The sequence below is a fragment of the Brachypodium distachyon genome, chromosome 2 (assembly GCF_000005505.3).
Source record: "Brachypodium distachyon strain Bd21 chromosome 2, Brachypodium_distachyon_v3.0, whole genome shotgun sequence".
Taxonomy (NCBI): Eukaryota; Viridiplantae; Streptophyta; class Magnoliopsida; order Poales; family Poaceae; genus Brachypodium; species Brachypodium distachyon.
This window is the reverse complement of record NC_016132.3, coordinates 14,931,382-14,956,540: the sequence shown is the minus strand read 5'-3', so window position 1 is coordinate 14,956,540 and position 25,159 is coordinate 14,931,382. Positions and strand designations below refer to the sequence as shown.

At 45.8% G+C, this 25,159-nt stretch overlaps 4 protein-coding genes across 6 annotated transcripts; 2 read left to right on the top strand and 2 right to left on the bottom strand.

The window, feature by feature from the left end:
- The first annotated feature begins 871 nt into the window (after nucleotides 1–871).
- LOC106866218 lies at nucleotides 872–3,986 on the top strand. Its single transcript, XM_014899227.2, has one exon. The coding sequence runs from the start codon at nucleotides 980–982 to the stop codon at nucleotides 3,701–3,703; it is 2,724 nt and encodes a 907-aa protein (XP_014754713.1). The 5' UTR covers nucleotides 872–979; the 3' UTR covers nucleotides 3,704–3,986.
- A 9,172-nt stretch (nucleotides 3,987–13,158) lies between these two features.
- On the bottom strand, nucleotides 13,159–14,991 carry LOC100828988 (ribosomal L1 domain-containing protein 1). Its single transcript, XM_003567871.4, has one exon. The coding sequence runs from the start codon at nucleotides 14,843–14,845 to the stop codon at nucleotides 13,538–13,540; it is 1,308 nt and encodes a 435-aa protein (XP_003567919.1). The 5' UTR covers nucleotides 14,846–14,991; the 3' UTR covers nucleotides 13,159–13,537.
- A 133-nt stretch (nucleotides 14,992–15,124) lies between these two features.
- LOC100828685 (cytochrome c oxidase assembly protein COX19) lies at nucleotides 15,125–18,205 on the top strand. The gene is made up of 5 exons (XM_003567870.4): nucleotides 15,125–15,445; nucleotides 15,589–15,654; nucleotides 15,864–15,952; nucleotides 16,033–16,130; nucleotides 17,867–18,205. The coding sequence occupies exons 2-5, from the start codon at nucleotides 15,645–15,647 to the stop codon at nucleotides 17,973–17,975; spliced, it is 306 nt and encodes a 101-aa protein (XP_003567918.1). The 5' UTR covers nucleotides 15,125–15,445; nucleotides 15,589–15,644; the 3' UTR covers nucleotides 17,976–18,205.
- A 490-nt stretch (nucleotides 18,206–18,695) lies between these two features.
- On the bottom strand, nucleotides 18,696–22,808 carry LOC100828383 (exosome complex component RRP41 homolog). 3 transcript variants are annotated; one of them, XM_010232741.3, is made up of 12 exons: nucleotides 22,604–22,808; nucleotides 22,474–22,520; nucleotides 22,302–22,362; nucleotides 21,578–21,619; nucleotides 21,431–21,498; nucleotides 20,201–20,279; nucleotides 20,069–20,105; nucleotides 19,690–19,806; nucleotides 19,514–19,599; nucleotides 19,210–19,299; nucleotides 18,966–19,048; nucleotides 18,696–18,886 (listed from the first exon to the last, which is right to left on the bottom strand). In XM_010232741.3, the coding sequence occupies exons 1-11, from the start codon at nucleotides 22,658–22,660 to the stop codon at nucleotides 19,004–19,006; spliced, it is 729 nt and encodes a 242-aa protein (XP_010231043.1). In that variant the 5' UTR covers nucleotides 22,661–22,808; the 3' UTR covers nucleotides 18,696–18,886; nucleotides 18,966–19,003. The 3 variants fall into 3 exon arrangements, with proteins under 3 accessions (XP_010231043.1, XP_010231042.1, XP_003567917.1); XM_010232740.3 differs by having other exon boundaries at nucleotides 18,696–18,883; XM_003567869.4 differs by having other exon boundaries at nucleotides 18,707–19,048; nucleotides 22,604–22,807.
- Between the last annotated feature and the right edge of the window lie 2,351 nt (nucleotides 22,809–25,159).

Genomic DNA, 25,159 nt, shown 5'->3' with positions numbered 1-25,159 from the left:
TCTAAAAAGTAAAACTAATCGGATTAATGTCATGGGGAATAGTAATCATAGCCTCATACTACTATGTCAAGAGATAAAGGTTAATAAGAGCAAAAAGAAGAGAAGATCAAAATAGTCTGGGGCAGGTGACCGAAAGTTGGTCAAAAAATCATCACCAAATACTCTCACACACATATGTTCATTTAAATCAAAATGACAAAAGGAAAATATTGCCATGTACTCACTTAAAATCGTTAAAAAGAAAAAGATGTGTAGTCAGACGGGCCAGTCATAAACGCCTCAGCATAAATGTAAAAAAAAGATACTACTCCTATCAAAAGCAAGTATAATAAACCTAACCACCAAACTACATATCCTTGCTGATGATGATTGCCCTATTGGCTGTGCTATAAGCGAATCTCACACACATTTGATCTTAGTGTTTTCCCGTTCTCTGCTTGTCTTTCAGCTGTTGGGTGTCGATAACTTAGAGATGGAACAAGTTGAGAATATTATTGCTCTTGGCAAAACGATTGCCGCTCCCGATAAGGTGGCTGCCTGGAAGGTGATTGTTGTTGCTGTGCTTTGGAACATTGGACTAGCAAGAAATTGCAAAGTCTTTGATAATCACGTTATTCCCCCCGACGATTGTTGCGAAGCATTGTCTGAAACGCTGGTCTCATCGTCTCAAAGGGATTGAGAAGCGGGCTGCTCTCGCTGGCTTTAATGAATTACGTGGCGATGGCATGAGCAATACAGCCAGCAGCCGGCTGTGCTAATTAATCAAAAATCAAAAATAAAATAACAGGAGAAATTACCATGTACCGACTACCGAGAGTCTGAGAGAGACGAGCACCATGCGGGTGGCTTCTTAAACCAATAAACCCCATCGCAGTCAATCCTGGGTCGTCCACCTTCTCCGATCTCCATTTCCTTCCCCAAAACCAAACCGGGGAAGAGAAGAGGAGGAGATCTCACTCCTGCACCTCCTCCCGCTCCAATGGCGTCGCCACGCACCAACCCTGCCCCCTGCCTTCTCCTCCTCGTCGTCGCCCTGCTGCCGATCCACGCCGCCCTCTCCGCGGCCGCGCCTTCCCCGGCCTACTCCACCCACTGCCCCGCCTTGCCCGCCGCCGCGGACCTCCTCAGGGGCAACGACAAAGACAACGACGACGGCGACGGCTCCGCCCACACGCTCCAGGTATCCTCGCCCACGCTGCAACTCTCCACGGGCTACTTCTCCGGCGGCGGGGAGCGCCTCTTCGGCCCGGACCCGTCCTTCCGCCCGCGTTCCTTCTCGCTCCTCCCTTCCTCCGTGCTCCGCACCGCCGACCCCAACCTCCTCCACGTCACCGCGGCTCTCACCGTCTCCGGCGGCCGCCGCCCTTTCCTGCCGCCGCGCGGCGGGCGGCACCTCTTCCAGGTCGACGGGCAGACACACCGGTTCCGGCCCCGCCTACCGCGCTTCGTTGGCCGCCGCGGCACCCTCACCTTCGAGCTCGACGGCTACTACTCCTCCGCCTCCGGGGACCTCTGCATGGTCGGCTCGGGATCCGGCCGCGCCGCCGACGGCACCCCCGTGCGCCTCGTCCCCGCCGTGCTTCGCCTCCGCTTCCCCAGCCCCGCCAACCTCACCAGCTCCTTCGTCACCGGCCGCCTCCAGAGCACGGACTCCGACTCGTTCGACCCCGTCTCGCTCCTCGCCTACGCCGAGGAAGGGTACGCCTACGCCGAGAGCGCCTCCTGCCCTCAGGTAACACCCGCTGCGCGGAGCGCCCGTGATGTGTTCGACGGGAGGAATTTCTCGTGCAGCAACCTCAAGTCAGCGCTCAAAACGGCGTTCAGACTGGACTATGCGAACGGCGGGCAGTTGGCCGCCTCCTCGCTGGGGATCCACCAAAGGTACATGTTCGTCAACCGAATCCACTGCGCCGCCGACGGTGCTGTGCGTGCCTATGTGGCGTTCTCAAACGTTTCGGATTTTTCCATGTATTACTTCATGGTCGGTGAGAAGGCGATCGTGGCAGAGGGGTTCTGGGATCAGAATGCTAACCGGCTTTGCCTGAAAGGGTGTCATGTGGTGAATTCAGGACCATCCCGTGCCGAGTTGGCGGTGGGTGAGTGTGGGATTGGGATGAGCTTCTGGTTCCCGGCATTGTGGTCGATTCAGGAACGGAGCATTTCTGCAGGGTTGGTTTGGAATACAAGCCTGAAAAGTGAGGAAGGCATTGTTGGACATTCCAATGCAGCTCCGAACTTCAGGGGCAACATTGCTGGTCTGAAGTATAACTACACCAAAGTTGACGAGGCAAAAAAGTATTACAAGGAGTCTGGCCTGAACAAGGCGAGGAAGGGAAAGTTCCCGGATAGCAGTTCTTATCGTGACTTGGCATTCAGGTTCTACTTGCGGAAAGGAAGTGGTTCTGGATACGCATCACCGGTCACTATTGGGTCAATGTTGTATGATGGGAACTCGTTGGTGGTGCCTACCCTTTTCTCTCGCAATGCAACGATGGAGATGAAGCAGAAGGTACTTAATGTCAGCTATGACATTTACTATGTTGGGAATTGGTCACTGGAAACATTTAGTCGTCAGCATATCTCGGCAGAGGGTGTTTATGACACTGAGACAGGCACTCTGTCCCTGGTCGCATGCCGAGAGGTTAACGTCTCATCAGACTGTAAAATTATGTTAACTGCTCAGTTTGCTACTTTGGATGCAAAAGCGACACAGCATGTCCAGGGCAAAATTAAGAGCTTGAGGGAGAAGACTGACCCTCTTTTCTTTGAAACACTGGACATTGCTTCATATGGGATGTACACAGACCAAGTGGAAAAATCAATATGGAGAATGGACTTGGAAAGCACCATGGCCCTGATCTCAATGACATTATCGTGTATCTTCATTGCTGTGCAGCTATTCCATGTCAAGAAGGTTCCTGAAGCACTTCCTGCCATGTCAATCACTATGCTCGTTGTTCTCGCTTCAGGTTACATGATCCCTCTTGTGCTGAACTTTGAGGCTCTCTTCAAGAACAACAACAAACAAACATTTCAGTTCTCAGATGGCGGTTGGCTTGAGGTGAATGAAGTTATGGTGCGTATCATTACCATGGTAACATTTCTGCTACAATTGCGCCTTCTTCAGTTGGCATGGTCCGGGCGATCTGTGGATGGAAGCAAACATGAGATATGGGTTGCAGAGAAGAAAGTGCTCTGGATTTGCTTGCCATTGTACATCCTAGGGGGAGTTGTAGCTTCGGTTGTCCACGTGAGATCTAACCATAGAGGAAGGATGTTAAGGCACGTTGCTCGCATCATGCCGGTACGACATGCATTCTGGGAGGACCTTGTGTCTTACGGAGGATTAATACTTGATGGGTTCTTGCTCCCCCAGGTCATCTTGAATGTGTTCTCAGCCTCCAAAGTCAGAGCTCTTTCCCCAGGATTTTACATTGGTAGCGCCTTAATCCGTGCACTGCCTCATGTATACGATGTGTTCAGGGCCCGGCATTTCGTGCCTAGCTTGAGACCATCTTACATATATGCAAGCTCCCATGATGATCTCTTCAGCCTGGCATGGGACATCGTCATACCCTGTGGAGCAGTACTGCTGGCATTGCTTCTGTTCTTCCAGCAGCGGCTTGGGGGTACCTTCTTCCTTTGTTCAAAGAACAGGAAGTCGAGCGAATATGAAATGGTTTCCACGGCAACTTCGCCGTGAGATAAATAGAGGAAGCTTTTACATGTAGAGTAAGAGAGATAGTTGTTCTGTTTCCTGATGGACGTCATGTTTATTTTACAAGCGCTCTTGTTTTCAGCAAAATTAGTCACATGCATGTATACGAGAGAAGAAAACAGACAGGCAAAGTTCGGTTCTTAATTAGCTACTCCTTTCTTCATGTTACTGTCCAGCTTTATTACCCTTGTTGACCGTTCTGGCTCCAGAGACAGCTCTGGTGGATCTGTATAGCGAATTACTTGAAATCTGCTTCTGTTTTTCCATCTGGGCTCGCGTTTTCATGTGTTCCCTGTGCATGCATCCGAGACTTGCCTGTCTTTGATAATTTGTCATTGCAGATATCGATTCACTAGCCCATGGCTCAATATGATGCCTCTTCAATTTGGTAACTCTACATCGATTTGCTTGTCATTTGTTCGAGATCTCTTTTGTGATCTGAACCGATGGCAGATGTATCAAACCCATGAAAAACGCATACCATTGAGTTACTCAGTTACATATGATTACTTAGGAAATTAGCATTCTTGCTATCAGGGAAAAAAATGAAATATAATCGGGCTTGATGCAATGATCTTAAAGAAACTGCAACTAAAGTGATGCTAGGAACCAACTGCAATGAGCCCTTTGGACTGTCCATTCCAGTTTAGTTGCCCGAGTCGCCTTTTGTGAAGCTAGATTTTGCACAGTGAACCAACTAAACTCGTCCATTCCATTCTCACAAACAAATCAAACAAGGAACTGGTGTTCATGAAGGATGTCTTAACTGCATTATCATACAAGACTAGTGGAGTGCCCGTGCGTTGCTACGGCGGATACCCGATCCAGATGTATGTCTATGAGTATACCCGAAGAGTCGTCTGATTATTCATGTGTAGGTTATGGATATAAGTTTATGCCAGCTTATCCTTACTTATCCTTACTATACACAAAATTAATTTCTAATACCAGTCTCAGCACATGACATGACAAATTGGAGGCAAGGGTTCACCTCAAATAAAAGATTGTACTATTTTTCAATCGGTGGCTCAGATCATTTTCCAGTGTAAAAAAATAAAAAAAGAACGGGACGATGGGTCTGCAGGTTGGAGCTCCACAATCTCCTATTTTTTTTTTTTGACTATTTCCAGGATAAGATACATTGCGTACATGACGGTCCATGAAGCAGCAAAAAAAATATCCGAAAATACTGCTAGCAATATATAGTACTCCTGCAGTCCTGCCCGCAATAAATTGCACGTAAGCAAATACATAACAACCTACTGAATGACAAAACTGCATGAATAAGGAGACTCAAATAGAGGTGGAACACAAAGGAAGTTATTGAAAGAATCTATTTAGCTATAGGAATACTCAAACTGAGTCGTGGAACGCAGAAAATGGGGATACACCAAATAATCTCAGCAAAGCTACCATCACCAATTTTGACATGTTGATGTACCTGAGTAAGATAATTTGACAATATGAAGAGAGTCAGCTTAATGGATTCAGCAAGTATAGCATGCTAATCTTAGAAAAAATGGGACGCTGAATCTAGAATGAGCATGTAGACAAGTTATAACTTAATGTGACAACAAATTAAAGCTTCAAACTGATATTTTTCAGATTAAATTGGATCTTGATTCCTTCAAAAATCTACTCGATCCGCTATAGCGCTGTAGAGAGAAAACATGTAGAGAACATATATGTATTCAGAACAGGCGGTCGAAGACTTTATTGTCTCTCATCAAAATCTATGTAGAAAAGTTAAACCTTAATGAAAGTATAAGTAAATGTTTATAGGTAAATTTTTCCTACGAAAGCATTGGTTGACTCACTATAGGTAGGAGAAACCCATAGTAAAATTTCTCTACAAAATCATTGGTTGACTCATGATAGGAAGAGCACGGGTGAGGACAGTCAAGATATGCAATAATGACCAAGGCCCTGCTAGAATTCCTAAATATTAAAGCTACAACCCTGCTTTGAGCAAGAATGGCATTATTATCACTGTCATTATCTTAAATGTGAACTGTCAGGACCCAACATTCAAATAATTATCTCGGGCACAATTGTATACCTTCTCCTCAGCACATGTCAGTAAGCCTTTTTTACCTCTCTTCACTGCAGCCATGTCATACCAAAACTAACAAAACTTGCAGTGAGATAGTTTGAAACAACACAAAATTGTAAAGATGGTGTAAATTCAGTCAATTGCAGTTGATGTAAATAGTTGATTGAGTCGAGTCTGTACCATAGCGCGGGCGTCTGCGTGTTGAGCGGCGAGTCATTGCCTGGCTCTGCCATCCCAAGAATGAATCACGCATCAGATCAACCTATATAGCAAACATACAAATGCAAATAGTCCATTTGCTAAGGACATATTGTAGGATTTTTGTGTCCTGCAATTTTATTATTTATTGGAATTCTAATACTCGGTTATCTCATTATGGAATCACGTGCTCATGGTTATATGATGCATGAAATGTATGCTTGTTGGATGGTACTTAAATACACTTCTGTGTTTTAAGGAAGCTGACGATTATCAATGGAATACAATATATCTTGTATGAGTATTGAAAAGACTGCCCGGGCACGTTGATAATCGGAAGGAGTTAGGTCATTGATTAGATTACAGCTCTAATGTCGACCTACATGATTAGTGGAATTTAAACATGATCATGGCACATTTCTCACAGGTGCGTGTTCCGAAGATCCACAGTTAGAGTCCCTAACGGATGAACTATATCGTGGTTGGTAGTTTAATCTGGACTCTATCTGGAAACTAGTTTAAATCTAAAGATTTAAAACTAGAACTCTTATCTGTAGATACAGTATAAGAAGGTTTTTACCTCCTAGTCTCAGATTGCGGAATTGTGAGTGGCACCACGAAAAAACGCAGAGGATTAGGGGGTAGACCACCAAAATTTCCAACATTGGTATCAGAGCTCACGGTCCGTTCATGGCGGCCAAAATCCTAATCCGCTGCCGTCCTCGCCGTCGCGCGATCCCGGAATCCTCATAGCTGTACTCTGCTTCACCTAACTCTCATGAGGACTCGCGCTGAAACAGAGGAAGAAAGGAATCGATCTGTGGCTGCTCCCTCGAATCAACTCCGCGTGCTTGCCGCCGGAAGTACCGGAGCAATCTCCGATCGTAGCAGGTAGCAGTGAAGCGATCAAGGCTGTTCATGCTCGCGCCGAACTCACGCCAGGATCACCACGTGATATCAATCACGGAAGTACTACTATCCAAATCCATCAACTCCTCAAGAATCGTTCAGCTCCTAGCTAGTAGCCTCCGTCGATCTATCTCCACCGCAACAGTCGGGAATCACGAAGCTGATCGATCTAACACACGCTCGCGCGGAACTCTCGGCGAATCAGTACAACTCGCCAATCACGTGATTGTGAAAATCACGGAAGTACAACTCGCTGATCGATCGGCTCGTTGGAATCGATGCGCTCTGCTCTATTCGCCATCACACGCGCCGACTGCTGCCAGGTCACGGCCCGCAAGGTGCGCGTGGACCGGGGCAGCCGTGGCTGCAGGAACCGCTGCCTCTCGCCGAAACCGACGCCGCCTCAAACTTCGATCTGGCCGCCCCGTCCTGCTTCGCACAGGAACCGCCGGCCTGCTCCGTTGCCAGGAATCACCGCCACCACCTTCGGGAAGCGACGACGGCTTGCTCCGCCGCTGTCCCGATGCTCCACGCCGGCGGCTGCTCTTCTTCCCATGACGCCGCCGGCCTGTTTGCTAACTGTCGCCAGCCTGTTCTGCCGCCGGGTCAGCCGGCACCTTGCCCGGCTAGCCTGGTCTTCCTCCCGATCGAGGCCGCCGCGAGCAGTACATGGGTCATGGACTCATGAGAATTGGAAACAGATTGATATTCCTGGGCGCTACTCGCCTGGATTGCTCGATTGTTTGGGCTCCTGCAAAGCAGAGGAAATACTCGTGGAAGGGAACCAACTGCTCGTATTCAACTACGATCAGGAATCAGCTATCATGTTCAATCTTTATGGGACAAGTCCGGATATTATTGGTTGAGGCTACTGGTGTAAAGGATATAACATTTTTCCTGAGCTAATCGCACTTATCATTGGAGGAAGATGAACAAACTCCGTGGAACGAAATGATTACACTTAACGGTATGTCTAGTAGTATTTTTTTTCCTTGTACTAAATGTTCGTTTACAACTATTTTCCCCAAATAGTTGGAATATGTTTTCCGCTGCTACATCTTATATAACTAGAACACTATAGCAACTTTAATGACTTGCAAACAATTCCAAAGGAAACATATATGTGTATTTAGGCTTTTATGCTAGATATGATAATACTTTGGAACTGGAAATTTTATCATCAAACTCGCTTAGGAGAAAAGCCATTAATATTGCTATAGGACACTATTTTCACCTACAGTTGAGAAGAAAATTATTGTTCTCAACTGGAATTTGTTGGTTATGACATACTATTTGGAAAGGGAAGAGCAAAAATATTGCTCAACGAAGAATATTAGTGCATCATGGATTTAAATACAATGGTCTCTTTTATTGACGATCCATTGGAAATTGGTAACCCATATTGTTTATCTGGTGGAATAACTTCATAGGGAGGAATACTCATAAGAGGAACACATGCTCAATTTTTTTTATTAACGATGGTATTTACAACTTGGTAATATTCAAGAAATATAATTAAATATCTTGTCGATTATGGAATTCTAAACTCTAAGTGGGAGGACTATATTATTGCTACTTGGATTATTTATTTTTTCTCTAGCACTCCCGCTAAAGGTCAGATGTTTTAATTTTTTTTATCTGTTTCATTGATGCATTTTATATGGTTATGAGTATCTTCTAAAATACAACTTGTGAGGTTTATTATGTGTTCGTAACATTTTATACTGAAGTGGGAAATAAGTTTCTGAAGGGATTTAAGTACTGATTGGTGGGGGAAGTACACACTTCAGGAATATTAATTGAAACTTATGGAATGAGCATGGAATTTTATAATTTTACACCACATTTTACTGTCATGTAATCCATAGTTCAATGAAGGAATAAAACATTTGGATACTCTCTTGTTTTTTTCTTTTGAAAGATGCATTACATACTGTTGTAGGTTCTATGATTAATCACCTAGCACAGTCACTCCTCATGGTTTGGGAACTGGAAAGGAATTCTTTTATTTACATTCTGACAGCATGGAACTGAAATAACTACAAAGCACACCAACATTTTTTTTGATTGGGTATTCTTGTGGATCAAATGGAATCAATTTTGATTTGGAAAGGAAAACTGGTGGAAAGTAAGAACACACTATTTATTATTTTGATCAAGAGTGGAATGATATTGACCCCACAGTAAAGCACAAGTTGAACTCCGGATACTAACTTGATTAGGATAAGTGGGAGTAATTAACTTGGACTATCATATGTGTTCTTGGAGAAAGTCACTCTAAAGTTTAGAGGAATGACTAAAGTCATATCAAATGGCTAGAGGTTATCATTAACGTCAACTATGAGTGAATAATGCGAGAAGGAATAAAGTTTTGGATTTGTTTTTCAAACTTCAGCAAGCTCATAGGTTGTAAATGAATTCTATTTACAAGGACTTACAGCTCAGTGGGAGTTGTTGATGCTAGGCTTATTACTACATGATTCACACAAAGGGAATTTATATACTTTGTGGATTTTTTTCTCCTATTGCAATTATTGTTTTTTTTTTTGCAATTTGGAGCAAGAGGAAATAAATAAAGGTTTGCAATGGAATAGATTAATTTATGTCTCGAAACAAGCTTCACATCAATGGAATTTAATGGTCTATGTTTATTTTTTCTCCCAATGACGGAAGGCGTTTATGTGCAAAGGTATGTCTAATTTAATGTTATTATTTATGCTAATGATATTCATGTTTCTTATGTTCACAAAGTCACATTGATGGAAATGAAAGCTTGGTTATTGTTCCATAAATGTAAAAAAAAACATAGATACCAATTTTTTTTAATAGTTCATCTATGGAAAACTGCAAAACCTGGAATGATACTTAGCGAGGAATAGTTTATGAACACTTAAGCAAAATATTCATGCAACCAAAACCTTAGTCATGTTGTTGGAATTATTGATTTCGATTTGCATGAAGATTGGCATTTTCTGGAAATATTGGTTAATGTCAAGCGAAACCTGGAAGGAGCATTCGAATTATTTGACATATTTACTTCATAATATCAAAGGAATTATATGTACTATTCATTATGTTCAATGGCAACAATCTTCGGCTGTTTTTTTTATTATGCTACATGGGAGAAGTATTTTGATGATTGAAAATCTAGCTCCTTCATGTTAAAACTTCGATGCATTTTAAGCATTGAAGGAAGTCTCATGGCTAAGGGAATTTTTCGCTATACTTAAGGTTGCGGAATATACATCGGAAGGTATCATTATTATCTTGGTAATGTGGAAGTGTCAAAGTGCTATTTTATTGTTGATCTGAAATTATTACACGATGGGATATCACTTGAGGAATTTATACATACTAAAGGTGTACTTAAGTAAATACTTAAGGAATATTAGTATTGGAACCCGGTATCAATATAATGGAAATATTCCATACTCCACAACAAGAGGAAACATATTGAAAGGAAGGTATCACAATATACCTTGTGTTAGTAATGGGCTTAAAGTTTGTTTGGATTTCTAACGTAGTATTAATATGCATGCTGATCCCTTGACTAAGCCCCTTAGTCATGTGGTATTTGGTAAGCATGTTAAAGCTATGGGTTTACGAGTATTTGAATAATCGTTTTGGACAAGTGGGAGATGTAGGATTTTTGTGTTCAGCAACTTTATTATTTATTGGAATTCTAATACTCGGTTACCTCATTATGGAATCACGTGATCGTGGTTATATGATGCATGGAATGTATGCTTGTTGGAAGGTACTTAAATACACTTCTGTGTTTTAAGGAAGCTGGTGATTATCAATGGAATACAATATATCTTGTATGAGTATTGGAAAGACTGTCCGGGCACGTTGATAATCGGAAGGAGCTAGGTCATTGATTAGATTACAGCCCTAATGTCGACCTACATGATCAGTGGAATTTAAACATGATCATGGCGCATTTCTCACAGGTGCGTGTTCCGAGGACCCACAGTTAGAGTCCCTAACGGATGAAGTATATCGTGGTTGGTAGTTTAATCTGGACTCTATCTGGAAACTAGTTTAAATCTGAAGATTTAAAACTAGGACTCTTAACTGTAGATACAGTATAAGAAGGTCCTTATCCCCTAGCCTCAGATTGCGGAATTGTGAGCAGCACCACGGAAAAGCGCAGAGGAATAGGGGGTAGACCACCAAAATTTCCAACACATATTTCCTTGTCGTTGCAACAACATCCATCTTGTCATTTTGACAAGCATCTGGTGTGCACAACATTAAAGCATCAGGAGCGGTGCTGGAAAGGTAGAAAACACGAAATCAACCAACTTGCAATGTAAGGACATGTTTTCTTCTCCCCGCTAAACTGCTCGAGCCAATCCTGAAAACATGCATCTATACACTTTTGAAAATAAATGGCAAATCAAAAGTACAGCTGATCATATTACACACATATCTAAACATAGGAACAACAGAAGAAAAAGATGATTAATTAACTCAGAGCGGACGAACCATACTAATGGGTAAACCCATAAGCTATGGATATCCCTAGATCAAATATAATTGTGCTAAAATCTTCAGAATAAAATCAAAAAGTGTCAATTCCAAAAGATGGCCATAGGTGTCCCATGTAAGAATAAATGTAATACCTAAAACAAATGAATCAAAACTAACCATTGTATTGCTTGTGCATCCTGCATCATGGCATGAGGAACATGACCTCAGGAATCACAATCAATGCATACTCAACATGACCCTCAATCACTGCTGCAACACGAACACAAAGCCAAATTAATTAGAATTGCAATTGTTTGTATATAGTACCGCATATCTGGTTCATAAGCAAACCATGCATCACCTCTTCCTGAAACTTAGCATTTCCAATCAATTCACTGACCATGGACGGGACATACAGCCATTACAGCATGCAGAAAAATAAACTTGTAAAGAAGAGAGAGGAAGAATAGATCAGGCTTTTCACCTTGCATGCAGTAGCCCGGGGAGCTCATCGGCTGCTCTGCTGCAGCGCAGAGAAGCGGAATAGCTCAGCGGAGGTCGCAGGCTGCAGGGCGATGGAGGAGGTAGTCGCCTGCTGATGCAAGGGGCAGCTCGACAACACCAGTTGCCCCCTAAGACGGAGAAGGCAGATGGGAAGCGAGAGAAACACCTGGGACGGAGGGGAACACGATGGAGAGAGGTTAGAGCATGGAGGCGGGCGCTTGTCGGTCGGAGGATGGAGCCAGCCAGGCAGGCGGTCCATCGGAGTACGGAGGCCTGGTCGGTCTCCCGCCGCGTCCGGGATGTGCCGATGTGGCGGGCGCGCCCTCGGAGGTGTCCATGGCTGCGCACCTTCTCCTCGTCCTAGAGTTTCCACAGGGCTTTGGCTCGGTGGTTTGTTCCGCCAGAGATACAACGGGGCGGCGAGGAGCAAGGAGGAGGCGGCGAGCTCGCTAGTGGGGACTGGGGACAGGGCGGCGGTCGGAGGCCGCCGCCGCCGGTGACAGCTGGATGAGGAGGATGGGAGGGGCGCGAGTAGAGGGATCAGCGGCGGCGGTTAGATGCTAGAAGGAGGAGGGCGGGGGTGCGAGCAAAGGGAGGAGGGGCGGCGGGCCGGCGGCGCACCCAGGGAGGGAAGAGACGGCGGCGCGAGCAGAAGGAGGAGGGGCGTGCGGGTTGAAAGACTTTTAGGCGGTGGCATACCTTGTAAATTCCACAAAAGGAAGCCCACCAGGGGAAGCGCATGAAGCGAAGTGCGGGTGCCTGCGGGTCGAAGAGTCAGACGGCGTACGATGGAATGACGTAACCGTAAATTAAAGAATAATAAAAAAATACACAGATAAGCCATTGCAACCAACATATATAATACGGCTACTAGACTCCACATAATTTAAGAGTTTCGGAAGCCAATTTTTCCTCACCCAATTAATACAGCCAGTACTGGTTGCTCAGTGCTCTCACGATGATAGCTGACCTTTAATTGCCACGGAAACGAATTCTCTGTTCACTGGTTGGAGTGAGGATGAGACCATAGCCAATGCAAAGGCTGAGATCAGTGAGCAGCCCCAGCATCTGCAACATTTGTGGCATGGCTGAAGAAACCAGCTATTATGCTACTGTCCAATGCACCTAGGCTAAAGCCCTGAGAAACCAAATGAGGTGTCACTGGGGTATCCTAAAGAATTAGACTTTTCAGGTCCAGATTGGCTGCTACACCTTCTCTCAACAATTACAAATAGAGACGAAGCCTGATTATGTTGATTCTTTGGGGCCCTTGGCATCTGCGCAACATATATCATCCATCGAGAGGTAAGAGCACCTTCGCAAATTCTCAGATTAACACACAAAAACACACATAGTGCCAGATGGAGAACAACAACACAAAAGGTACTAGCAGGGAAAAAAAATGCACCAGTTTCTTAACCTAAAGGCTCAAGCTACCAAAATTTGAAGAAAAACTTCAGAACTGCCTCCAAGGCAGCAATGTATAACACTAAGCAGTATAATATCAAGTTTCAAGAGAAGCCTACTAATACAGGAAATAGATTTTGTCGATGATTGCTTCTCCCTGCTCATGAAAATCAGATTAACCACAGATATTGAGGCATTGAACATGCAGCCTGTCTCCAGACAATGGCAATCAACTGATACATGCATATCCATCAGAAATGAAAAATGCAACCTCAGACCCTTGCCCTGGTTCTTTTCTTCATCTTATCACCACTTGATTTCTTCCCCTTGCTCTTCTTCTCTTCCTTGTCATGTGCATGGTTGCAACCTTCCTTGCATCTCCTTTTCTTGCTGCCAACTTCCTTCAATGCATGCTCACTCTTCTTGCCCTTCCCTTCTTCCAAACTGGCATCCTCCACCTCCTTCTCCAATGCACGCTTCTTCTCCTTACCCTTCTTCAAGACCTTCAGCCCCTCATCAGCAGAAACATCTACAGGAGGCACACTTTCCCTCTTACTCCTCTTCTCTGTTGGCCTTTGGACTCCTTCCATCACAACATCCCCAGACTGTTCCTTCTTATTCCTCTTCCGCTTGTATTTCACAGTCTCCTCCTTCACAACTTCAGCTCCATCATTGGCATCCGCATTTTTCAGTGCCTTCATCTTCTTGTCCTTCCTCTTCCTCCCAGTCTCCACTTCTGCAGCATCGATGACCTCCCCAGAGCCAACTCCTTCCAACTGCCCGACCGGAACCTCTATCTTCATACCGATCTCCGGCACAGCCTGGTATATTGGCAGTGCAACCGAATCCACTGCCTTCAGATGCAGAGCCCTCACATTGGCCCACTTCTTGGGCACCTTTTCCACAGCAGCCTCCACTGCCGCAATCACATTATCCACAATCTCCGTTTCCTCCATGTCCAGCCTACCCACCTTGATGCCTGAGCAGGTCCCCGTCCGCAGGTACAAAAAGGTGGAGTTCAGCACCTTGCTGACCTGCTCCGGCCACCCTGCACGGGCAAGGTTGACTGCAATGGGAGCCTTCTTAGTGGAGTAGAAGGCCTTGCCGAGGATGCGGGGCAGCATTGGGAGGAGCGCGCGGTCGGCCAGGAAGAGGTCATAGGAGGCGGCGAAGCGGCGGCGCGACTCGAAGGCGCGGTAGTCGGTGCGCAGGGCGGAGAAGGGGATGACCTCGGAGACGGGGAGGTTGAGGTAGCGGGCGGCGTCGAGGATGGCGGAAGCGGCGGGGTTGCCGGACCCCGCGCGGTCGTCGGAGAGGACGCAGATGGAGGCGGACGAGTGGGCGACGACGGGGTGCGGCAGCGGGAGGAGGTGCGGCTTGGTGGTGGGCTTGGCCGGGACGCGGCGGAGCGAGAGCTGGAGGACGACGAGGTCGTCCCGCTCGTCGGTGAGCAGGTTCGGGGCCGCCTCCGCCGCGCGCGCCCGCATCCACTTGGTCAGGGGCGCCACGGCGCCGGCCACCGTCTCACGCGGCACCGCGTGCGCCTTTTTCTTCTCATGCTGCACCAGCGCGGACGACATGGCGGCGGCGGGTTTAGGGTAGGGTTGGGACTTGGGAGGCGATTGGAGTCGCCCGCGGTTGCTGGCTGGATATGATATGCGTCGCTGGCGGCTAGGGTTTGGGGTTTGGAGGATTTTGGCGTTGGGTCGGGAAGAAGAAAGGATCGATCAAATCTCGACGATCACGAGAGTCTTTTCTTACCGGTATGCTAATGGGCTATTGGGCCTGGGCTGGTGTGGGCTGGGAATGGGATATGGGCTATTGCTGAAGTTGCCCAATTTCCTATTCTTTTGGTTTCTTCAGTAATCCTGGCCGAACTGCCGAAGCCTTCAGCCGTGCGTTCGCCCTCGCTGTCGACGGCGCGCCGCCATCCTCCTCCGTCCCCGCGCCGCGCTGCGCCGGCCAGGAGGGCGGCCGCTTCTTCGCCCCCTTGACCCCTTCCCGTGCTGTTCCGAATTGCCGTGAGTTCGACACTCGATCTGCTGCTCCTTCTATCCCTGCTGCCCCGGCGCGAGCTTCCTCCCTCGCTGACAAGCTCCGTCCGACTGCGCCAGCGCCCTCCTTGTCTACGGCACTCTGAATTATAGAATTCTGAACCCAAGCGCACTGTGGTGAACATTGTGAGTGCCTCCCTCTTCGGGTGCCCATAGTCATGTTGCATCCGTGCATGACATTGGGGGTGTACCCACTGTTTGATGAAATGCCGCATCCAGCGCATTCGCCTCTACCTTGCTGGTTGACTTTTTTCCTGTGTCACATGCAGCGTTCAAGGATTCCGAGCAACTGTATTGAGGATCTGAATCCTGACATACTTGGCAAATGAGTGCAGGTGAGGGCTTGTGTGTTTGTCTTTGGGTTGGCCTTGAATCCTCTTTTAGGTTCTTGTTCACCTTTGTTGTTAGCTTTGGATATCAGTTACAATGGCCAAGAACTTCGGATTGCTTCATGGATTACCGTTTGTCTACAGCATGACTAAGTTGCAATATGATGTTCACATACCTACTCTTTACTAACTTGAGTTAGCTTGAGTTGTCGCAGGTGGCGCTTTTGGTGGAAATAGGGGAGTGAGGCCAGTACCTCCTGAGAAAGGTGTATTCCCTCTCGATCACTTGCATGAGTGCGATCTGGTAAGTAGTAAGCTTGTGGCCTTTTTCATGTGTCATTATTGTTATTAAATGTGGTATATGAGAGCTACCTATTCAAACAGGAGAAGAAAGAGTATCTTGCCTGCCTGAAATCAACAGGATTTCAGTCTGAAAAATGCCGGCTGTTCTCAAAGAAATACTTGGAATGTAGGATGGAGAGGTCAGTTTGCTTAGTTGCCTACTCCCTCTGTACTAATTTCAGGACTACAACTTAACCTATCATATTGTAGTAATGTAGTGAGTTCAACCTGTTTTTTGGCTCATCGATAGCTAAACCAGTTATTTGTAATGATTTTTTTGCGAGATTATTTGTAATGATTTAGTGTGTATGTCTACCAAGTGACAGAACTATGTATTCACTTCAGTGCATCCAGTGTTAGCTGAAGAATATGATCTTTGCATGGCACCTTGGATACATGCATACACAGCCACCACATGTTTGATTGTTTTGGTCCTGTTAATACCACTCCGTCTTTGTGTGCGTAGAGAAGTGGCTGCAGTTGATTTATTTGATTTGGTTCCCATGCCCAAGGAGCTAATTCTATCTAGTATAACAGTAAACTGATGCATCCAATCTTTGAAAGGTGTATTAAACTATTAGTTAGTTGTCTTAGTTAAAAATTGACGCCTCGATGGTGCATTGCAAAAGTATATGTATATACCAATTGAAGTCATTAGAAATATCTGTAACTTCCAGAGTTTCTGAGTTCTGACTAGTTGGTATTTTACTTGAAATATTTATTGCATCTAGTTTCTGCACCTATATAGTACTCCCTCCGTTTATTTATATAGGGTGCGTATTTTTTTCTGCCATTTTTCCAAATGTAAGGCGCGAACAGGCCCGCCCACCCTCCCGCGATATCCACGTGCGCACGCAGCCGCTCGTCCACGCGTTTGCTAACTGAAAATTAGCGCCGGCTGTTGCATGCAGCTAATTCCAAGTGAGACCTGCCGTTGCATGTGGCCAGTTTCCATCCGTGAGACGTGCGTGCGACCAGACTTGCTCCTCAGATCGAGATCGTTACGTCCGCGTTGATATTCGTGCTAAATAATAGACGCCCTATATAAAAAAACGGAGGGAGTATGTTTTAAGTAAGTTATTCTTGAGAACATTGTCTTTAATAAGGTTGATTTATGTTTTAGTTTTGCATGAAGTCATTGTTATATGACACTCTTTTGTTTCTTGATAGTTCTAGTTCTAGTTCACATGCATGTTAGATGTTAGTATTTTACACCATGATCTGGACCATTTTTAGTTGTTGAGTGAAGAAATGGTTTATTGCTGGCTTGCTGCATTAGCCTACTGCATACCAAGCCTGTCCCATGGCCATGTTCAGTGCAATATATGTGTATATGGACCTTTTTTAGTTGTTGAGTGAAGAAACGGTTTATTGCTGGATTGCTGCATTAGCCTACGGCAAACCAAGCCGGGCCTCTCATCATGTTCAGTTGCTTGCCTCCTCTGGGAGTGAAGTAACCAATGTTGCCAACCGGGCAACCACAAATAGGAAGCTACTTCTTAGCCTTTTGGCAGATTTTTTGGTTCTAGCAGTAGCGACTTTTAAGATATACCCCCTCCGTCCCATAATTCTTGTCGAAATATGACATGTATCTAGACCCTTTTTAGGAACAGATACATCCATTTTTGGGCAAATTTGAGACAAGAATTATGGGATGGAGGGAGTAACATTCAGTATAATTTTTGCAATATATGAAGTTCTTACTTTGGACTGAGAAGAGTTCTTACCAACCTTGATCTCTGAAAGTCACTATTCAAGCTTATAAACAAGAAGAACTTCGCGTTAAAAATTTCAGTTTCTTGCTGCTCTTTCCTTTAGGATTCCAAAACATGATATTCTTGTGCAGTAAGTCATTCTGAACTTATCCTCCTTCCAGGAACCTGATGGCAAAGCAAGATATGTCAGAGCTTGGGTTCACTAATGCTGATGGCGTGGATGCACCCAACGGCAAGAAAGACAAACTGGAGAGTCCAGCAAGTGATTGAAAGAGAGAAAATAGATGTTTATTTTATAGGCAGCTTTGTCTGTATCTTTTGCAGAGTCCTTATCTAGGAAAACCCTTAAAGTACAAAGAGGAGAATAACATGAAAAATGATGAGAGCTGACGCTGAAATGTTGTAGTTTCTTGTTTATTTGATGGAATTTTCAGAGCTAAGGATAGTTGAACTTATTTGGAAATATATTTATTGTGGATGTACATCTCAAACTCTTCGAATCTGTTTGAACTGTTGGTAAGGATGTACCAACTTTTGCTTTCTTTCAATCTGCTCTGTGTTACTATGAGCAAATTCAGAGAGCGTTTCAACCTGCAATGCAGAAGGAACGAGTTTGAAGGTAACCTGCAATGTAGAAGGAACGATTTTGTAGGTAACCTGCAATGTAGAAGGAACGAGTTTGGAGGTTCGATGCCTTGACTGACTCAGTGAGCAGAAGTGATTTCAGTTTGATGTTTTCAGCGTATGGGCAGGTAGTTTAGATTTTACATACGAAGTACAACTTTTCCACCGGCAATCATCACAACAGTTTTAGAATGCATTTAGAGTATCGAGTACATGTACTTTAAAATGCTTTTGGAATATTGAGTGTATGTACAGTGACCATCTGCTGTTAAGTTAAAATTGTACGGTGTAAAGTTAAATATGGTTTATTTTGTAATTGCACATTAAGTGGCTCACATTGCAGGTTCCTCAAAACTTCAATCCTCCAGCAAAAATCGTGTACTATGGAAATTTCTGGAACTGTTTTAATATAACATCAAAGTTTCACATAGAATTTGTTCAGCCAATCAAGTGTACTACGAGAGTTCATCCTGAGCCAGCACGCCTTTACATGATGAATGGAGTCTACCATTGGCCAGCGATCTTCATTAAGTTCAACATCAATCTTTGTAATTCTACTAAGCAGAAAAATCATATCAAGCGCTACACAAAACAGAACAGGCTTCACATAGTACAAATTCGACCAACAGGCTTCACCTGCTTGGTTTAACTATGACACTCCAGCCTAGGATTAATTACCCACGCCGATATTCCAGCTGCTTTGTGTTCTCCAATAGAATCTGTTTCAGTATAATATGGTCAGCAGTCAACATGCAGATATGGCGAAATGAGGAATTGGCCATGTACCCACAAGTTTCAATGTGGCAAAATGCAAAAAGAAAACTGTGAGTAAGCAAGGGCGGACAAGAATAACAGAGCTGAAATAGCAAGGATTGTTCACCTCTCTGATGTAGGTTGCAATGGCTTTGCACCCTTCTATTGCAAGTTCCATTACAGTTTCAAATGTATCCATTGGCAATTTTGCATCCATCTAAAATTTTAACTTCAAAAGCATTAGCCTTGCTTTGGGTGAATAACAATGGAGTGCAGGAAACAAAGTGCATCAGAAAGACAGAAATGTATCACATAGCATAAAATTTGTATGCACAACTGATCTTGTGCTATTGTGCATATAGATTTTAAAAAAGAGAGGCTATGGGAATTCTGAAATTTGGAGCAATCAGAATTCATGATTCTTTTGTAACCTGCAGAAGAGTCACTTTGTCCATCTTTGCAAGAATGCCAACAGTGACATCTGGACCTCCAGCACTGTCTTCTATATAATTCAGATCTGAAAGAGCATATTACAATGGTTGAGGCTTCTTTGTGTCAGATAATTCTTAGCCTGTCATACATGAGAACAAAACTTTGGGTGACATACCAAGCAAAGGACTAGAGCACAGATACCCAGCACTGCAAGATGTAACAATGTCTCGCATTGGAATCCCAGCATCCGCAAGTGCTAATGTTGCAGCATTGATGCATGCTGACCTAGTTCCTGTTATACGGTCATGTTCAAGATAGAAATCAAATTCAGTTTACACAATCATTTCAAAATATGCAAAAACTAATAATAAGTTGTAGCAGGACTGAGTAATTCTGAAAGATTGTCTTCCGTCATTTAGGACATGTATCTATGGACAATGAGTAGCCTTGTCACTTTTGTTTGGCAAGGAAAAAAGTTGGTCGCACAGCAAATAACAGAGTACTTATAAAAGTGCATGTGCAGTGGAGACGGCTCCGAAAGATAGTGCACCTACCACCATCAGCTTGAAGAACTTGGACAAATATATCAATCTGTAAACAAATATGTAAGCATTGGAAGTGGATTCAGTTATCATAACTCCAGAATTATAAGTTTCTTAGCATACAAATGATCACATAGAACTCACCTGGGAATGTGGCATCAGATGTGTTAATATGCTTGCCTCCATTGTTTGTCGAATAACAAGTGAAATTTCTGTTGATCGCCTGTCACATGATTGTAAATTTAGTTAAAAATAAGGTACACTATGATTGACGCAATGTGAATTCACTTTGCACACTCTCTGTTCACCACACAAACACATACATGAATCAACTTATTTTAAGGCATAAATAACTAAGCTACACACTAGCATAATCTGCTTTATTATTTCACATGAGGAACATCCTGAAACTTCTGCATTTGCAATATTTGATTTTGGAGAGAATTGACAAGATACCACTATGCAAAACCAAAGGTTCCAAAATACCATTGAAATAACCACTCATTCCAAAATACCACTCTAAACCAGTTTTTCATGCCAAACTACCACTGCGGTGAGTTGACTGGTAGTCAAACCGTTAAAATGATGCAAGTATTCTTGTTATTCCAATATTGTCCTTCTTCTCTAAAAAGAAGAACAAAATACTCACCTTATCCCTCTCCTCAACTCCAGTCGTCCCCATCCAAGCTCCCAGCCATGGCGGCGGCGGCGTCCCCTTCCAATAATGCGCCCGTGAAGCTCCTACCCCACCGCCCGTGAGGGATCCCAGCCGTCTCTCTCTGTCGTGGCCCCCATCCAATGCTGCCCCGGACGTGCTGCTCTTGCCCCACCGCCCGTGAGATCTCAGTCGTGCCACTCCGCCGCGCTCACCGTCAACCCCCGCAGCTCTCGCACCGTGCCGCCCCGCCCCGCCTCGTCTCCACCGTGTAGTCAGGATCCCCTCTACCCCACTGGACGTCGGCTCCTGCGCCGTGAAGAGTAAGGGTATATATATGGCCATTTTTGTAGCTGTTAGGGGATATTAGTCTCTAGTGGTATTTTGGCATGAAAAGTTGAATTGTAGTGGTATTTTGGAATGAGTGGTTATTTGAGTGGTATTTTGGAACCTTTGGTTTTGCATAGTGGTACCATGTCAATTCTCTCTTGATTTTGTTCCAGGCTGATAAAGTTCTTTGGCTGATACCCACCCTTTGTTTTCAGAACCTTTTAATCTTGAAGAACAACCCAGACATAATTCTAAAATACTACTGCCCCCAATCCAGATAGCGGTAATGATATAGGAATGCGTGAAAAAATATAACATAGAGACAATTATAGGACTATTGTCAATGGTTCAGTTAGCTTGATTAAAAAATCTCTTAGGCTGGAACATACCTGTCACCTTTTGGCTTTCTCCTTCGATCACCAGTACTAAATTCTGCCATTCGATACTCACAACGCACCTGCAGACACATTTCTCAGGAATGCATCCTAACAAGAGAACCTTTAATACTTAATGCACTTGGATTGGTAAAACTTTACCAACGCCTCTTTGCTGTTTACTTGCTGACTTCTGTTCTGGACCTGCATGAGTAAAGACAAGCACATATAACATTAGGATTAACATGGGATTAAGTAAGTCCGTCCTATGGAGGAAAAAATAAGAAAGGGGTATGATAAAGGACTAGTATAGTTACACAACACAGAGATGCCCTGGTTCTGTGAACATCATATCAGAAATAGGAAAGCAAGTAGTTCTCTAGCTAAGGAAGTTCCCTTGATTGTAAAGTGCATCTTAGTGTCTCACTGTGGAATAACCGAATAACGCTCCATGTTCTTCAGGCAAAGTCGATCCTACTGGTTTCCTATAACATGCTAGGAAAAACGCTCGGCTGTACACATCTCCAGCATAATTGACTATCATCTCCAGCATAATTGACTAGTATGCCATTCCATGTCTGGCTTTGAACAAATCCCCAAAATAACTTGAACGCAAAAATTAAATAAAGACCTCACACTAAACCTCACAAACATCAAACATGCCATGTGCATTTTGAAAAAAAAATCCTAACTGCAAAAGGTTATCTGTAAATCCAAACACCAAATAGGCATCCCATCATGCATGCCTTATGCACTTCAGCCATATCCCCAAAACCACAAATCCGAGAATTAACTACAGACTTCACCCTAAAATCACTTGGGACATTTGATCAAACATGTCGCGTGCCCAACACATATGCCGAAACAAGACAAAGGACGGACCCACCTCTCGGGGGCCGTAGACAGCGGCGATGACCCTAGTGTTTCCCATCTCAAACAGCGCCGACCTGCGGAAGCATCAAAACATTCAGATAAAAAAAAAGTGAAAACCGCGCCACCACCAAATCCCTAATCAAATAGTTCCACGTCGATAGGCGCGGAAGTTTTTTTTTACTCACCCGTCGGCCCTGGAGACGACACCGACCTCGCCCTTGAGCTGCCGCATCTGCGAGGCACCGAACGCGAGTCAGAGGCAGTCCAGCGTGAACCGAGCGACGCAAAATAGGAAATGGGGCGAAGAGGCGTCACCTCGTTGGGACGGCGGCCGTCGACGCGGAAGCCGGTGAGTGGGTTCACATACTCCATCGCTGCTTTCTCCTCTCTATCTCTCTCCTTCCGCTTCTAGCTCTGCGCCGCCGTTGTGGCGGGGGTGCGGCGGCGAGGGGTTTTGTGTGGTTTCCGTCTCTTGTTCAGCTGTCCGCAATTTAGGTTTGAGGGGATTTTTGCCTGGGGGACTGGGGCTGGTGCCTGGGGAGTGGGGACCCTGCCTGGGCTTATTTTGGCTATCACTCGTTTAAGATTTGAGATTTAATTGAATTTGACCGGTCATATGAATTTTGACAACTAGGCTGTCAAATTCTGCTACTACTAACAAGGAAATCTATATCTATCTATACCTATCTAAAAGGTATGGACGGTTCTCTTCACTAATTTTTCGTCTCCTGTCAAACCCTCCTGCCAACTCCTCCAGCCGAGCTCCGCCGCCGCGCGTCCGGCTGCGCGCCGCCTTGCCAGCCCGACCACCTCCTCCAGCCGAGTTCCACCGGCACCCCTTTCTCTGCTCCGCTAGCTCCCCTCGCCATCTTCACCAACTACGCCGCGTTTCCCCCGGGCGCAACCTTGCCCAACTTCCCTGGCGCAAGCTTGCAGCCCAGCAAGCCCACCTTTACAAACCCCTGTATACGATTGTAATCTTTCCAAATCAACTCAAATACGATCCCGATGAGTAATGGATTCCAATTATGTTATTAACCACCAAATTTTCGTCTCCTGTCAAACCCTCCTGCCAACTCCTCCAGCCGAGCTCCGCCGCCGCGCGTCCGGCTGCGCGCCGCCTTGCCAGCCCGACCACCTCCTCCAGCCGAGTTCCACCGGCACCCCTTTCTCTGCTCCGCTAGCTCCCCTCGCCATCTTCACCAACTACGCCGCGTTTCCCCCGGGCGCAACCTTGCCCAACTTCCCTGGCGCAAGCTTGCAGCCCAGCAAGCCCACCTTTACAAACCCCTGTATACGATTGTAATCTTTCCAAATCAACTCAAATACGATCCCGATGAGTAATGGATTCCAATTATGTTATTAACCACCAAATTTTCGTCTCCTGTCAAACCCTCCTGCCAACTCCTCCAGCCGAGCTCCGCCGCCGTGCGTCCGGCTGCACGCCGCCTCGCCAGCCCGACCACCTCCTCCAGCCGAGTTCCACTGGCACCCCTTTCTCTGCTCCGCTAGCCCCCCTCGCCATTTTCACCAACTACGCCGCGTTCCCCCCAGGCGCAACCTTGCCCAACTCCCTTGGTGCAAGCTTGCAGCCCAGCAAGCCCACCTTAACAAACCCCTGTATACGATGGTTTTCTTTCCAAATCAACTCAAATACGATCCCGATGAATAATGGATTCCAATTCTGTTATTAATAGAGGAGAGATCGATCCGAACAGATTGAGAAGGCGGCACGCGCATAAGATAAATGCGCACACGATCCTAGTCTTGATCCGATCGATCTCCCACTGAGGTCGTCGACGAACTGAAGATGGCGGAGGCGAAGCACAGGAGCGGTGGTGACCGGCTGAGCGCCCTCCTGGACAAGAAGCTGGTGGGCCCAGCCGCATGCTCCGCCGCCTGCGCCTGGCAAACTAGAGCCTCGACCTGCCGCACCCATGACCATGTTGTCGTCGATGCCTCGATGGACAGGCTCTTCCTCGCGCAGAACATGGAGGTGCACTTCACGATTTCGCAGAACTCGCAGTAGCCACTTCCCGAGGACTCCCTCGTCCCTCCGCGTGCGCATGGGGACGCGGCGAGGCACTCCGCCGCGGCTGCTGCCATCGGCTGGGGGCATGCTGCGTTGGCGCGGGGTGCCGGGGTCGCTGTGAGCGAGGAGGCGGACGGGTGGAGGTGGCAGAGGAGCACCGCGAGGCGACGTTCCGTCGCCGGTGCCGGTGAGCCTGACCGCGCGACATCACGGGTTCGGCTCGGGATGGCGGTGGCGCGTGGCCTTCCCCTAGAGTTCGTGCGCAGCGAGGAGGGGAGAAAACAAGGGGTGCAGAGGGTGGTAGGTGGTTCGGTTGCTTGTTTGGTTGCAGCATTTATCCGGGGACCAGCGCGTGGGAACCCTGATTGTGGGGCTTCGACGTCGAAGGAGTAGAAGGACGAGCGGAAGAGCGACACGGCCACACGGGTATCGCATTGGTTGCTCCGGTGGAGGACGAGGAGGTGGGGGGGGGGGGGAGAGGAAGGGGTCTCGGAGCAGAAGGTAGGTACACAACCCTCCACCACCTCTCTCCCGCCGCCACGGGTCTCTATAATCAGAGTACAAAATAGTCTATTTGAGTGGAGGAATTTTGTTTTTGTTTTTGTTTTTTTGGTTTGTGCTATTTTGTTATCCCATTGCAACGCACGGGCGTTTCGGCTAGTAAGAAGAGAAAAAATGACAGTAAAATAGAAAACTTGCATGTAGGGAGAGATCGTGGAGGAGAAATATAAGGAAATAAAGTACATATTGAACGGATTTATCCTCAATGATCTTGGCCCAAACTCAAACTACAAAGAAGAGAGACGGCGCACGAACACGGTGGAGAAATATGAAAGGAA

Bases quoted from the DNA above. Each gene is read 5' to 3' on its own strand.
- LOC106866218 (XM_014899227.2), top strand. From the start codon at position 980: ATGGCGTCGCCACGCACCAACCCTGCCCCCTGCCTTCTCCTCCTCGTC.
- LOC100828988 (XM_003567871.4), bottom strand. From the start codon at position 14,845: ATGTCGTCCGCGCTGGTGCAGCATGAGAAGAAAAAGGCGCACGCGGTG.
- LOC100828685 (XM_003567870.4), top strand. The intron at 15,953-16,032 runs GTAAGTAGTAAG...CTATTCAAACAG, and splicing joins ACTTGCATGAGTGCGATCTG to GAGAAGAAAGAGTATCTTGC. The intron at 16,131-17,866 runs GTCAGTTTGCTT...TCCTCCTTCCAG, and splicing joins TTGGAATGTAGGATGGAGAG to GAACCTGATGGCAAAGCAAG.
- LOC100828383 (XM_010232741.3), bottom strand. From the start codon at position 22,660: ATGGAGTATGTGAACCCACTCACCGGCTTCCGCGTCGACGGCCGCCGT. The intron at 21,499-21,577 runs GTAAAGTTTTAC...ATGTGTCTGCAG, and splicing joins TAAACAGCAAAGAGGCGTTG to GTGCGTTGTGAGTATCGAAT. The intron at 19,807-20,068 runs GTAGGTGCACTA...ACCGTATAACAG, and splicing joins AGTTCTTCAAGCTGATGGTG to GAACTAGGTCAGCATGCATC.